Source organism: Haliaeetus albicilla, chromosome 2 (genome assembly GCF_947461875.1).
Source record: "Haliaeetus albicilla chromosome 2, bHalAlb1.1, whole genome shotgun sequence".
NCBI lineage: Eukaryota > Metazoa > Chordata > Aves > Accipitriformes > Accipitridae > Haliaeetus > Haliaeetus albicilla.
This window is the reverse complement of record NC_091484.1, coordinates 60,876,567-60,892,711: the sequence shown is the minus strand read 5'-3', so window position 1 is coordinate 60,892,711 and position 16,145 is coordinate 60,876,567. Positions and strand designations below refer to the sequence as shown.

General features: G+C 38.9%; 1 protein-coding gene across 1 annotated transcript in view; it reads right to left on the bottom strand.

The window, feature by feature from the left end:
- Positions 1-4,248: 4,248 nt before the first annotated feature.
- ARMC3 (armadillo repeat containing 3) overlaps positions 4,249-16,145 on the bottom strand; it is a 65,892-nt gene continuing 53,995 nt past the window's right edge. The window contains exons 16-20 of the mRNA XM_069776866.1: positions 15,734-15,826; positions 14,130-14,219; positions 10,266-10,463; positions 7,638-7,800; positions 4,249-6,144 (exon numbers count right to left, since the gene is read on the bottom strand). Coding sequence (XP_069632967.1) covers positions 5,935-6,144; positions 7,638-7,800; positions 10,266-10,463; positions 14,130-14,219; positions 15,734-15,826 — 754 coding nt within the window. The 3' untranslated portion in view covers positions 4,249-5,934. The remainder of the gene's footprint in view (positions 6,145-7,637; positions 7,801-10,265; positions 10,464-14,129; positions 14,220-15,733; positions 15,827-16,145) is intronic.

Genomic DNA, 16,145 nt, shown 5'->3' with positions numbered 1-16,145 from the left:
CTGAGTCTGTTTTGCCCGTGATGGTAATTAGTGAATGATCTCTCCTGTCCTTATCTCAACCCACAAGCTTTTTGTTATATTTTTCTCTCCCCTGTCCAGCTGAGGATGGGGGAGTGATAGAACAGCTTTGGTGGGTACCTGGCGTCCAGCCAGGGTCAACCCATCACAAAACCCCATTTTCACAAGGACAGAGAAGGAATAGTAACTGGAGAACACCTTGGGGAGCTTGTGGGACTCCATAAACCAATATATTCAAGAGTACTGTGAAAGACTCTTTTTTCCCATTTTGGCTAGGTAGTTAGTCCTTACACCATGGAAGTGAAGACATGGGAATGAAGGAATGAAGCTGGGCAGAGGTATTCTTCTAGTTAATCAAGGAAGATACAAGAGGTGCAAGAGCTGTGTATTTATTATTCTTTCCTAAGTCTTGAACTTTGGGCTTGTCTTTATTGGATACATCCTGTTCTTCAGACTCTTTCTGCGGTGTGTCTTAGCTTCCTCTAAGATCAGAAGTAACAGAGTGTATACATGAAATGGGCTAGGTCCATGAAGTGAAAAAAACATCTCCTGGAAATCTAGACCTTCCACCTAGTGGAGCATAAGAGCTGTCATTTACTGCTGCGTTTAGCAGCTCAGGATGTCACAAAGGCATGACGGCCAAATCCTTTATTGCACTAGGGAATTGTCTGAAGGCCTGGGGGATGAACCACAATGCCATGTTGAGCATGTAATTTCCAGAGATAATATTTTTCTTTTTGCATGATGATGAGTCAATTTGGTACCTCTTGCTTGTTCAGCTATTGCACGGCCATGGAGTTATTCATCATGGCATCACAAGGAAACCTTGACTCACGTTAGGGTTCAGGAAGACCATGGACCTATACAGAGCATCCTGAGATCTACAATATTGATATAGGTTAGGCTTCCCATTGTAACCACTGACTTTGCCGCTAATGCAGAGAACATTGAAGACACCTTATCAGACCTTGCATACTAAGATTCCCAAAATGAGCTGTAACTGCTCCTCCGTATCTCTTCATTCTAGGAAATCATGTAGCTAAATGCTCAGAAATTGTCAACTGTAAATGGATTATTAGGACCTATTAGGAAAAAAAAAAAGAATACATGACTAACTCTTCAATATTGCATGCAGGTCTAGTATAATTTCTAAAAATATAGTGTAACTAAAAGAGATACAAGTAAGGAACAGCACAATGACCAAAGGTATGGGTGGGAGTCCACACAAGAAGTGATGAAATATATCCTGCATATAAGTAAACTTAGGGAAGAGTATACTGAGGGAAGATAGGATGGAGACCCCTAAGAAAACAAGCCTTATGGTGCAGCTAAGTAGGAAATGCATGTCCACTGTCTCTTCTACTACAAAAACTAGGAGATAGTAAACGAAAGCAGCAGCTGACAAGTTCAGAATAAATAAAATGAGATGCTTCTTTGCACAACCGTAGTGAAGATAGAAAACTTTAAGAGCTGTTAAATACCTAGACACAGAAAGTCCCTGAAATGCAAACTGCTGAACCTATCAGAGTACTCTGGAAATGTATAATTGTATTTGTGCCGTGTTCTTAACCTTTTGTATATTGACCATTGCTGGAGATGGGTTACTTGGTTGGATACTCTTGGCTTGAGCCCATATGTCCATTCTTATGCTTTCCTCTTCTACTTTCCTGTGATGGCATATGCTGTCTTCGGGCTTTGAATTATATGGGGATTTTTGTTGCTTATTTTCAGTCTTCTGACGGAAAATAGGTACTGCCAATGAGCTGTTGGGGAAAAGACTCTTGTATAAACCAGCAAGAGAGCTATGAATATAATAAATGTATTAGTGCACTTTTCTGTCTTAACTAAGTTGACACGCTAGCCAGTAAATGTCTACTGCCTCTGCACAGTCTCCATTTTGACAATCTGTGTTGATAATGGGCTGGATTTCTGAAGAAATGAATCATGTAGTAGAAGAGGTGCAGATTCATGCAAAGGAGCTATGGATGAAATAATATGTCACCATTCAAGACCATATTTACTAATAAAAGACTTTTTGTTTTTCCCCGAAGCGAAGTCTGACGTAAAAAAACCCCACAGAATAAAAGTTCCTCTTGGATCTGAAAAGAAACACTTGTGTTGCTCCAAGAGCCTCAGATTCTTCTCAGGATCCAGAGTTAATCCGCAGCAGAGATTTACTGGAAGAAGAGTTCATTTCAATTTCTACTATGCAAGGGACTACAGTTTGAGGGAGTGATGTTCTGCCACTGCTGTAAGTTAGCAGTAGGTAACCAGGAACTATCTGATATGTGTTAATTCTATAAATTACATAGCAGTTGTTCCCTGCTAGCAGAAAGATAAAGCAAGTGTAAGTTAACCTTAGTGCTGCTACTGCTGAGGCATCAAAGGCAACAGAAGGGAAGCATGGAAGCGCTGGTACTGCTGCTGCCAGCAGCCTGTACTGCCTCCGCATCTGCTTGAAGAAAAACAGAAGAATGCACTTCTGCAGCGAGGTGTCTACCAGAAGCACCCCTCAGAAACAGGTCTCAGCCAAAATCTGGCCTGAAGAGCCTGGAATTATCCACTTAGAATCCCCTTAGCCACAATGGTCCTGGCAGACACAGAACAAGCAAAGGCAGAGAGGTGTGCAGGGTCAAAGCATTAGACCCTCTCATACCAAAACCTCTATTGCAACTTGAAATCACATTGACAACACCACTAGTTTTGGTCTGCTGCTTTGCTGGTTCACATTCACTAGAAAGGTAGAAGCCATGCCTGACCTTTTATCAACAGTCCAGTTTTGTATGTCTTGATATGCAGATGTGCTATATATTAAGCATTGTGTTTTTCAATGCCAAATCAAAATCAAAATTCTTTTTTGTGAAAATGAATGGCAGGGGTGTGTGTGTGTGCATGTGTGGTGTGTCAGTTCCAGATGGCTTGGAATAGACCCTGCAGTAAGCAGCAAGCTGAGCAGGGCGCTACATAAGTTCAGCACAGTCACTATGAAGTTGGGTAGTTCAGTGAACAGCAGGAATGGTGTCTTCATGCTAGCTTCTCTCAGAAGCACAGGCATCACAGTAAGATGTGTGAAGATGACTTAGAGGTGCCTCTTTCAAATCAGGATCTAGAGCCCACATCACTGTCCTGCGATAATCGTCTACATACCCTCTTTTTCAAGAAGCTGAGCATGTCTCATTTCTTTTTCATTCTGCACAGCTGCTGGCCATAATGCCTACTTTTGAGTAATTGCCCAGTGGTTACAGCTATGGATGAATTAACCTCGTTTCAGTTCCTATTTTTGCTTAAGACAGCTTTTCTCTCTTGCAGGAGAGCACCTAACTAGGAGGGTGTTGTTCTAGGTAGGGTACAGTCTCTACATTTTACAGTACACATGTAGTAAACTATGAGAACGTTTCTGGCAGTGGGTACTAGAGACACAGAATCTCTTTTTCCAAAGGAAAAACCTAATTATAACCCCTAATATTAGGCTGAAGAGGTTGCTCAACTTTTTTGTTTCTATAGTCTATTAATCCTGCATTCTTTTCTACATGGTATCAGAACTTCAAAAAGAGGGATGAAGAGTGCTTAGTGGCTAGAATATATCCTGGCAATTAGGTAGCTGCAGACTGTTTTGTTCATGCTTAGCAAGGCATCAAGCCTGACTCTATGTCCTGAGTGACTGATCTGCCCACTGAACTATTATGTAAAAGGAGGTATGAGGCCCTTCCCCATCTGCTCCTTAAAAAGAAGGTAGGTGATCACTTCACTCAGGCATGGCCCAAGCCAAATGGTGTATGCTGGGCATGTCCTGGGAATATTCACCCAGCTGAGCCCTGCAGAAACTTTTGAACATTTTGTTTTCCGATTCAGATCTGGAAAGAGTGTGAGCTGGGCTGCTCTTGTCAAGGCTAGGGGAATTCTTCAGCAGGGTGTGGGCACAGCTACAGGTCCCTGCGAAGCATCAAATAAAAAAAGTGTGGCATCTCTTGACTTACTTGACAACTAAACTGCAGTTTTCAAACTAACAATATGGGATTTAAGTGTTTATATTCTACCCAGATCTTATTTCTGAAACCCAAGTGTATTACAATTTTGAAGTGACAGAACTCAGCTAATACAAAGCTAAAAATTGTGAGAGACATAAAACAACCCTTATCCAACATTTCTGGGTCATCAAATTCTGCATTATACAAAGTTGTGTAGGTTTTTTTTTTTAATTTTATGTAAAGCAAGCTTATATGTCTAGAATAGAAGTTTCCCAATTTTTATTTTGAAAAACTTACATTTTGTCTTTTTTTTTATATTGACACAACATATATTGAAACTTGCTTTGTTTTTCAAGACCTCCTCAAACAGACTAAGTCACACTTTAACATTATAGTTCCAATACAAAATAATGAAATTCCAATGACGGAAAAGTGTATAAAATGATAGCTAGTAGGAAATTAATTCTTAATTTACTTCCACTTACTGCACTTTCAAAGTTGCAGGTTTCTGCACCCAATCATGCCTGTCAGTGACAGCATATCAGTTTTCACCAGTCCCCTACCTGCTACATAGCAATGATAAGAAACACATTCTCACCTTCCACGCAGTTCTGCTAGCATATCGTGTATTTTGTTTCCAGAGTTCTCCTTCATTCTGATGTCTAGAGTAGTGCTGAACATAACGTAAAAAAATGAACACGAGGCCATATAAGTGAATTTACAACAGAAAGATAAAATGTTCCCCAAGGGGCTACCAGAAAATCATGCTGCATGTCAGAGGAGGAAGGAGGGGGAGTGGTGCGATCATGCTCATAAGCAGTAATGAATACAGCAGATATAAACCTCCTCAAACCAAAGTGGACTATACAAGTGACTGTGCTTCTACAAACATGTCCTGGTCCACGACAAAACATTAAGAAACTACAAGAACACAGACCCCAAATTTTTTTATCACATTTTTGGTGGGCAGGAAGTAAATGACTTGTTGTTGGCATTCTGCTCTTCTGAAATTCAGTTTTGCACAGTGTTGTCTGCATTGACCTAACTTCTGTACAGGGCTTTTTTTCAGTTTTCCACAGTAAACTCACTTGATAGTTGTGCTCCCTGAAATACTCCAGTACATTCTTGATGGCTTCACCAGAAAAGTGTTTACTAGAGTGTTCTAGTCAGTGTTTTACCTCTCTTAGATGCACCAGTACACTTCAGCAACACCACATTACCCAAGGCTGCAAGAAATACAAATGCCGTGTCTAAAACTGCTGCCTTCTCAGGGTCCATTTTATCTTCAAGTGAAAAATAAAGAATTTAAAGGGAGATTGCAAGCAATAACTTATCAATCATCTGTCTTCCCTGTGCCAGGACAAACAGTATTTACTTTCATCCAGAGTATGTTATTATCTGTAATTATTAACTCTGCCAAGTTCCAAGAAATATAAATGGGATGTTTTCTACAGAGGCTGAAAGTATACTATTATCTTAGTTCTTCTAATTCTCAGTTCTTGGCTTATTTCACACAAAAAATTGTCCGGTTGTTTTTAGGTGACTTGTTATTTTACCACATGTCACATTTTCTTGCTTCATGGACATATAATTCCTATAAATGTATATTAGAGTTGAAAGAACATCTGAAAAAAAAGGAATATACTGCATTTTGGAAATGATTTAAACCTATTTAATAAGCATTATAATCTTAACACATACCAAATATTCTTGATCTACCAAATTTTAATCTGTAGTTTTACAGTTTAGTCTTAAAATAGTACCAAAAAATTAACAAAATTTCTAAGCATTGAAGTTGGATACCTAAAATATGTTTAATTAAACATTTAGGACAACACACCAGATATGGTGCTTTTTGATAGCTGGACCTGAAGTCCCTTAAGTTCCATAAATATTAGCACTGCAAACATCTTTAAAATAGTTATTTTAGCGAAATTTGTCAAGATGATTAAATATGTTTGTACTGATCTGCCTCTGCACTTCCCTGTTTTATCAAAAAGCCTGGCTCAAACATTAGATCTACAATATATTCTTGAGGAGGAAGCAGAAGCCCAGCAACTCCTTGAGGAGAGTCATCAACCAATTTAACTTCATTCCAAGCTCTGTTATACTCGCCACGAACTAAACTACAGCCAATGCCAATTCTGTCTGCTATCACCTAAAAAGGAAAGAAAAAGGAGTTAATCACAGTTAATACATGTAGCTTCTGTGATATACAGCCAGGCCAAGAGATGCTTACAAAGAAAACAAATACCTGAAAGGCCAAGAGCTTTCTTGAAACAGACTTTGTAAATCTGTAAGCTGTTGCAAACTGCAAATATTTGTTGTTGGTTCTGCTTAGAAGGTGTAGGCTTTTAAATGTTATTTCTACCACATTCTCTGCATAACATGAAAAATATCCATTTTAACTCTTTTCAGGCACTGATACATTTGTTTATCAGCCAGTCCTTCAGATTTCAAATGAAATGTAACACCCACAGCACCCAGAAATGTTTTTTTCTGGTTGGAAGACTTATTTCTGAATAAAATTTTGAAGCACTGTCTATTCAAGCAATGAGGTGTATGTACATTGCACACATGTAGCTAGTATGAAATATTAAGTGTAAAAATGCAACATTTTTATCAGTGCAAGTTTAGGACTGCTGCTTCACTCCAAAGCACACTCCTTGGTTTTCAGCCCTGCGAATGTGGGAAGCAATGAAATGTGAGGCAAGCGTCTGCTAGATGAAACACCTGCCTTTCCTCTATGCTGCTATCACTGACAGACATATAATGGTTTCCAGCTACAAAACTGCTTTCTCAGAATGCATCTGCTTTGAAGCAAGGAAATCCTGAAAGACTTTTAACTTGTTACAAACAGACAAGGATATCCATTGCTTAGACTGGTGTGGCTTTAAGAGCGATGATCCATCCCTACAAAGGTTTCTTAAGAGAGTGGAAGCAAACATCAGTGCTGCTTCAACACAATTAATGCATGCCCTCACACCTCCATAAAATATGTCAGGAACTTTCTCTCCCCATAGGCTTGTGCTCTTTCTCCTGTGTACTGTTTCCTGGGCCCTTCCTGCTTAATGTGCTAGGCCCTTGCTTCTCCTTTCCTCTCCATCCAAGAAGGAGAAAAGTCCAGCTACCCAGCAGCCAAGGAAAAAGGATGGGACAGGTAAGCAGGCTGCACCAGTACGTCTTTGCATGAAGACAGAAGAAATGAATCTTCCCAGTCTAAGAAACTAGAACATAAAAGCTGTTATATACTATCACAGAATACTGGATAGATACCAAATAAAAATTGTCCCAACAAGTTTACATTTGCAGCATGGAAAAAAAAGGAAGCTGCATAATTCAATATTTTACAGTTTACAGAAAACGTAAAATGTTTTGACTCCCAATCAAATATTTTGGCTTTTTGCCATTTATCAAGTATTCTGCTGGTATCACTTAAGACAATTTAATGACAACAAGAATGTTTACAGAAAGAAGCAATGCTGGCTTTCATTCATAGGGAAATCAACTTTGCCAGTGAAAAATGACTTAAGTGTATACAAAAGATTTTACATGAATATAAATATTATGTTACACTGATGCAATTATACTTTAGTTTACAATATCCATTTAACATCAATATGTTATGTTGTAAAATAAATGTTAATGTACCTTGAAAAGTAAAGCTCTGTGGTAGAACGTCCCTTTTTTGACTTTCCCGATAGGCACAACATTACATTTCAGCTCAAATTGTATTTCACTTATGTGAAGTTCCCAGCTGAAGTCATGTAGTTTGTCTCTTTCAATCGGGCCACCCATCTTGTCTGCAACAAACCTGTATCAATGTATACCGGGATCAATTACATCTATAATTTCTCTTGTATTTATCACAAAAATGTAGCAAAATGAAATATATACAAGCAATAAGTGAATGATATATAAGACTTTAATACTTTTGCTATGTTTGCTTTATATTTTTTTATCCAGCAACCGGTGTCTTAAATACAGACAACCATAACTCAGATCATTCACATTTGTCACAGACCAAAACCAAGGTGCAAAAGCTGCCAGCAGAGATTCTGGAGAGGTCTAGTATAGGCACAAAGTCCTCAGAGAAAATCATCAATAACAGTGTAATTACTGAGGAAGTAGTTCAGAAGCTAGCGTTCGTCTTTACAGCTAACAGATTATGTGAGCTACGTTTTACAATCTCCAGGCCTAACATTTGTTTGAAATAAAAGTAATAACGTCATGAGAATACATATGACAAAATTAAAGCCATAGGTAATGATCCCAACATAGGAAAGCAACTATATCCATAAAGGGTACTTCAACTTCTGCATGTGCTTTCTTATATTGAAGCCAGTATTTGGGGGGTGAGAGGTGTGTATTTATCCATTAAAAAGAATGGCTCAGTCACAGAAACAGAAGATCAGAACTCACTATCTGTGCAAACACTGCCAAAAGCATGTCTTTTGGATAACCGTGCACACACAGGATCAAGCCTCGATTTGTAAGTCCCCACCTCCTCATACATACACCTTCGCCTCCCCTGTGCTTGGCCCCTGTACGTAAAGACCTTTGTTCCTCACAGCGTCCTCAGCCACAGGCACAAGCGTCACTGAGGGCTCTCACTCGGGACAAGGTGTTGCAGAGCTGACATGGGAATCACAAGCCACTGCTTCAGACAGAGAGCTAAAATCTGCACCACCTCCTCTGCAGAAACTGTGAACAGGTTCTACCCGCACAGTACGTGCAAGGCAACCTCACAGGCCTTATTTCCCAAAACCTAGGGCCTGAGGAGGTACTGGCTGCAACAGCATGGGCTCAGGGAGCTCTCGCCGAGCGGGCTAGCCGTGGTGTCTCGAAGTTGGGAATTACTGGGTGAGCCTGAAGAAGTGGGGGGCTCCAGGCAGTCCCTTGTGCTGCTTGTGCCTACAGCCAGCTCTCAGTAAAGAGGGCAAAGCCTCTTGAGCCTGCATGCACGCCGCTCCCGCGTGCGCACGAGGCCGTGCTGCGTTTGTTTGGAAGGAGACCGCCAACACTATTGCGTTTTCCCTCATCTACCCCGGCTCCCTCCCTGGTGAGCACAGCAGGACCTCCGCTCAAGCTGCCAGCCTGCCCAGGGCGGCTGCAGCTGCCTCCTCCTCCCCTTCCTATTCAACACAGGCTATTCGGGCAGCCGCTTAAAATGGAACACACACATAAAAATCCCCACAGAAAACATTCCACTTAAATTTCCCGTGATTGCTTCACTGGGTTCTGTGTCTGTAAGTATTTCACTGGTGTGTTTGAAGAGTGGATTTGAAAGAGCATTTTATGGATTCCACCTTGAGGAAGGCAGCATGATTTATACACAGCTGGATAGTTAAGGATGAGTATCTGTCCTGTCAAATTTTGCAATCAACAGAAAAGTCATTCCTCACATCACATTAGACCACTTCATTAAAAATGAGAGTTAGTAGAAGAAACAAATTTTGTGAGACTCAGTGGGATCTGATGCCAAACTCTCCAGATTCAGGAGGTAGCCAGGAAACTGCTAAGATAGGAAAGGTTAAACTAAGGAGAAGATGAAAGCAGACACACTGCTTGGAGATGACAGTGATTGGTGCCCAGGCTGAGTAGTCAGTGTAGCTAATGAATCACACATTGATAACAACAGTCTGTATATGCACCATTGCAATATTCTGGCACTATTAAATCATCAGGATATTAATTACAGTAGCACCTGAAAACTACATTAGAAAAATGTCTCATGCTTTTGGCTCTGTAGGAGAACAAAATACAAGAATTTCTGTCCTGAGGGGTTTCCAAACCAACTAGGCAAGAAAGATCATAAGAGAAAGAACAGACATGATACGTGTAAGTTGCAACAGTCTCAACTATTAGGTTAGGGTTTTAGTTCGTGCATTTAGGCTCTGCAGCACCTGGGTCTCTCCTGCTCCTTGATGATATAGATGCCATATGCAGCTGATGTGTTCATTGGAAAGGATCAGTACAGATATATAAAATGTGAAAAAACCTGAAATTGTCCATATGAATATTTTCAAAATGAGAAATTTATACCCTTTTGTTGCAAGTGATATTTTATTAAAAAAAAAAATCCCCAAAGTAATTACAACAAAATTAGAAACAAGAAGCTTAAAATCTAAAATTATGTCATAATTCTGGACCAAAGCTGATTTGGATTCCAATTAAGAATGGGAAAAATAACAAGCCTGGTTGTCCTTAGATGAGAAAATGGTTATTTTACCAATTCAACTTATTTGCATATTTATGGAAATATAATTTGGTACTCACTGTGCAAGAGCCACAACTTGTTCCCGGGTAGTAGTTAGTGGTAGAATTGTTTTGGAAACATCATTAATGTAATCCAGTAAAATGAAGTCAGGTGGTGGTAGCCAATGTAAATTTTCTAGATGTATTTCATCCTGGACTTTAGATGCAATCTGAGTAACTTCTTTGGATTTTTCCTCTTCTTTTTTCCCTTTCCCTTTTCTTACATAGAAAACAATATACACTTATTTAGAATACTGTAATCTCTAAAGTCCAAATTCAAATACAGTAGTTCTCCAACAGGACATTTTAGACTAATTGATTTGGGGGTAGGGGGAAAGTAGGAGAAATCTTTTCTCTGGATAATGAATACTCCAAAATCTACAAAGCTGTATAGAACACTTGTGGAACACACCCTCAGGAGATGGTTAGGAACCAAGTGTCACTAGCTCCATATTAGTATTGGTGTAAATTCTCATTTTATTTTTGTCTATGGCTCTGATACGCCTTTCCCTTATATGGATTATCTAGGGGAGAAGACACTTACCTATGTACATATAGGAAACATTTTTAGACAGTTATGGTTTGGTTCCATATGGGTATGAACTAAAAATCATGAACTCCAATGAGTTTTTACTTGATAGAAATCTGGACTTCAAATAAAGGAACAAATGGTATCAAGAGCATGGCTGAAATCTTGACAGGACATGCCAAGTGGTAGTCTCTGTAGTTGCAAGCCCATGTACTTCAAGTATTATGCAAACCACAACATGGCTTGTCAGATGAAGATTTTATAAGTCTGTGGTTTTGCTTATTTTTTTCATTGTACATGCTGCGTATTTCACTAATGCTTAGCATTTGAAAAATGACTGTGATCCTGAACAGGCATCATAAGTACCTGGCAGAAGTATAAATGAAATGCTTGTTCTGCTTAGATTGAATACTGTGCATTTCATAAGTTATTATAAAATATTATAAGATCAGTATCTTACCAGAGGTATCATTAAGATCTATACAATCAGTTAAGGATTTTCATTTGTGGGAACACATGGAACTTGTGTTGTGTAAGCATTATATCTTTTTTCAGCATAGGTCCTGAATAATGCTACTGTGAAATACGACAACATTTCTTTCCTTTTTTTAACAGTTCTGGCTTATTTTTTTAAATCCATAATACTTCTGGCATTCTTGGAAAGAAAAAAAAAGAAATAAAGGACCACTAGAGTACATGGCTCCAGGGCACACTATCATTATTGTATGCTCTTCAAATTATTCTTAAAATTTTTACAATGAACAGCACTCTTAAGACAGAAGGCATTGGACAAAGCAGAAGGGCATATACCATTATCAGTAGTCTAATTCAAGCAATTTGTCTTCAGAATACTTGGCAAACTTTTCTTTTACCTATTGAGATTTACCACATTAAGAAAAAGCCCTTTTCATAGGTTTCATAAAGCACATTATTTTAGAAGGATAACCAATTAAGATTTAATCTTAAAATTATAGAAAATTCACCACCCTCTTAAATAAATGTTCTGGTTATTAATTACACTTATACTTGAAAAAAGCAGACAAACAGTTTTCTTTATCTAATTTGACTCTATCTAACTATAGCCAGGGAACCTTATAATGCTAGATTAAACAGCTACCTACTTCTCCATTTATACACTTATACATTATGGTTAAGAACCTGGTTTAAAAAAACCTGAATTTTTCCCACCTCTCTGGTGTCTCACTTAGCAGGTTTTCAAAACAACAACTTCTACAAATGGAGTAATTCTTGTTTCTTGACCATTTTCTCTCTTTGTCCCCTGCTCTTTCCTTTTATCCTCCCAGCACTTTCTTTTCCCTGTGAGAAGTGCACCGCTAAATTACAGCGCTATAGCAGGAGGATTTGTTCCCTATTCCTATCTACTCAAATGAGTCTTGAATCACTCTTATTCTCCTTCTTTCCCATTTCCAGGAAGAAAACACTAGAGAGGGATGGGTTTGAACAGTGACCTGTTTGGTTTTTTTGCTGCTGTTTATTTCTCTCAGGTATGACAGTGTTCTGTTCCTTGGTGGAATGGCTGCTTTAAGCTTGTCTTCCACACCTGTCTCTACCTTACTCCTCAACTCTTCAGTTCATCATGTCTGCCTAATACTTATCTCATAAGGAACTGTGGAGGTGCTGTCTTACAGCTCAGTGCTATAAAACAACCAGTAACCATCTATCTACTATCTTTTTCCTGTCCTCCTTTTTTATCCCCATTTTATTTACCAGTGGAAATGATGGCATCAGAAAAAAAATCACTCCGCTTTCCCAAAGCTGTCTTACTACTCGTGAGATTACTTGCTGTGAATGCGGAGGAATATTACAAAGGAGAACTCATGGCAGTAAATAGTCTCAAAGCTGTTTCTGATTCCTGTTGCAACTTCAGTACAAAAGTCCAATGGGTCACCAGAGAGTCAGTGTGAAGAAAGCAGCAGCCAATATGACATCCTACCTCCAAAAGACAGCCATGACACCTATTTTCTTTCCTTTTTTTTGCATAGCTTAATGCCTTGGCTGTCTTCAGAAAAGGAATAAATGAGCATTGAAAAGTATCTCCTTAAATGCTGTGCTGGAACATAGCATGGAATAAATGCACATTTATCAGTCTACATTGAATATCATCTTTTAGCCCAGTCAATGTGTATATCAGATATGCAACTGTTTGATCAAAAATGTTGCTATCTGTCTATGCAAATATATGTCAAACTATCAACTAGGCACTTCCTCTACATCTAATTCAAACACTTCCAGCAGACAATTACAACTGCCCTTTCTCTTAGCTTTCAACTATGGTTTATATAAAGTAGTATCACTTTTTCAAAACAATGGCTTTAAACTGTGTTCAGTAGTACTTTGCAAAATAATGATGAACAGAAACATATGATCAAAGGAAAAAAATATGTAGGAAAAAGTCTAAGCATGTTTGAGAGTTGGAGTCAGCTACTGACCTTCAAGTAACTCCCATATATCTCACAAATTAATAATAATAATGATGATGTATGAATTATGGATTCAAAATGAATGACAATGGGGTTATAAATCATACAACTTGATCATGACATTCAAAAGCAATTACTTCATACTTGAAGAAAGAAGTCTTTGTATCCCTGCAAGTTTACTATGGGAAAATGAGCCAGGTATTTGTTTTTTCCTAAAGAAAATCTTTTGCTTTCTGAAAGAGTTATGGTTGCTAACAGAGCAGTCATTTACCATGTAATTGACATAAATTACATTAAAAAGCAACTATCCAAGGGTATCCTCTTCTCACACTGTAATAAACAAACATAGTGTCTTGTCAGAACAGGTCTCTAAGCTCTGCACAGCTGCTTCAGACTATGCAAAATGGTCTATAACTCTAGAGCATCTTCTGGGATGAAGGAATCCCCCACTGGTGCAGAGCAAACATAACTGGGGCTCAATATCTCCCCTTGCCTCCTGCTCCCTTTGAGTACACTGGCATATGCATGGTGGGTCATGGACCAGAGCACGCTGGGCGTCAGGAGGACCTGCTAAATGAGCAGAAGCTGGAACAGGGCTGGCAAGACACTCAAGATGCAATATGTACTCTCTTGCATCCTGAATCGGGAACCTTCCACAATGCAATTCATATGATCCATTTCAGGTATCTGGTATGACATGATTTAAACTGAATTCCAGAAGTGCTTGTAGTCCAAATAATTAGTCAAATGTAAATGTCTGCCTTGTAAGTCAATAATTTTTGGATAGATTAATCTCACAATTCGGGTCCTGATTTGTCAGAACCTCAACCGCTCACCGTTAGTAGCTGTTATCGGTTGCCAATTTGCATGTCAGTTCTAAACAAACTGATACACATATAATTCAAAGTATAATACCTTAAGCCTTTTTCTCTAGTGCCGCTTTTGCTGAGTGAACACCGTTGTCCAGATAACTCCTGCTTTTCCTCCATTGGAGATACCATTGAACTATTGAGATCACAAAGCAGGTTCCAATTTTCTCTTGACTTTATTAATGCAGATTTCATCTCTCAAGCACAGATACATACACACACAGAAATATATAAGCAGTCTAAGAAATCAACCATTATCTCTATCAATGAAATGCCTGTACAGACAGTAGCATATCACAGTTCATGGATGAGCTCCAAGCTAAAAATTGCAAACATAGTACTTCAGTTCCTACAACAGACACGCCATCTCTCCTTTTTTTTCCAACCCTGCAGCGCTTAGCATTTTGTAATGCCCACCACTGACTACAATTCACAGCTGTGAGGCATGGTCAAGGCTCCCTATACCATAAAACAAGGAAAATTAGGAAGTCAGGACTGGGACCCACAGAAACCAGCATGATAAATGGTCAGCTCACTAAGTTAGCTAACAAAAAAGCCAAGGAGAGTTGTAGGTTACAACACATTCCTATCAAGGACAAGATACCATCCCACTGATGGCAAGGAGGCTCTATTTGGACCGGTTTTGGAATCCTGAACTTCCCCTGGAATTAGGCATGTATACCTGCCTTCTCTGAAAGGCACTGTTGTGGTCCTGATTGTGCTGCTGTTTTACATGAAGCACAGTTGGGAGACCATGGTTCAGTTTTCTTCCACAGGAACAAATTAAGGGTGAAGTATTTTATATTAAAAGTCGTCAAGACAAGGACTAGAACTTTGGTCTCTGCTCTCTCAGATAAGTGCCCTAACAGCTGAAGTTGAAAGCTCTGTTCATTACGCCTCATCATTAGTGAACAGCTACAACAAACCAGAAAGAGACTGTTAAACACCAAATATCTTGTGATCAGCTATCTGCAGGTGGGAGGGACAGGCTCAAATCCTCTTTCTGTAAAAGAACAAAATTAATTTCCCTCTACGAGGTTAGAGGTTCTGCCCTATTTGGTATGAGCAGACATGCCCACCAGATCAGTTCCACAGAAAGGACTACAGCACTATACCTAGTGTATTGTACGGACCAGAGGGAACATTGCAAGAGCAAGGCATTTTCAGGCTTGTTGCTGTCAAAACTGGGACATTTCTGAGCACACACTTCTCAGCTTTTAGTCATCTATGGAATTTCACCAGAAGAAATTTAATCTAGAAATAAGGATGCATGTAGGCAGTATAGGAACTTTTCGTGGGTCTAGGTTCTAAACTGAGAAAGAACTTCTACCCTAATTTCCCTGTGTCTTGGTTGTCAAGCTGTAAAATAACAGCATTTCACTGCCTTCAAGGAATATTGAAAGGAAAAACAGCCAAATAAACAGGAGATGTTCAAATACAGCATGGGGAGGGAGGATGAATAATTACCAAGATAGACAAAGGAAGATTACCGCGAATAGGAGGTGAAAGAAAGACTCCAAAAACATATTTAACATTGTATTTGAGCATTTGTACTCCGTTAGGAAACTATCACTATTTTCAATCAGAATTCTATTTCTAATGTTAGAGCAACAACATAACATTGACAACTAGTAAATCTTAAAACCATACCTTGCTTTTTCTCTACTGCCTTTTCTTGAAATAGAAGGTGACAAGATAGTCTGTTCATAAGATGAATCTTGTGCCTTCTCCTCTACTGCAAGACTGAAACGGAGCAAGATATTTTTGTATGTTATTTGCAGAGTTAGTATTTGCATGCTAAGCTATGAAAATGGAGTTCTGATTCTAAAGGACAGTAAATATATTCATAGGAAAGATATAAGTGGAAGAAATAACATAACCACTAATAAACTGGATATTGATTCAGGGATCAAAAATGAAGTATGGAATACCAAATGATGGACACAAAAGTAACTGGGGAGTAAGACTGCTGCCAAGGCGCAAAGGCAAGAAGCTGTATCAAAGTCAAAGAAAGAAAACCTGATAGTTAATGACAACTCTAGGGATCAACAAAGAGCATGGA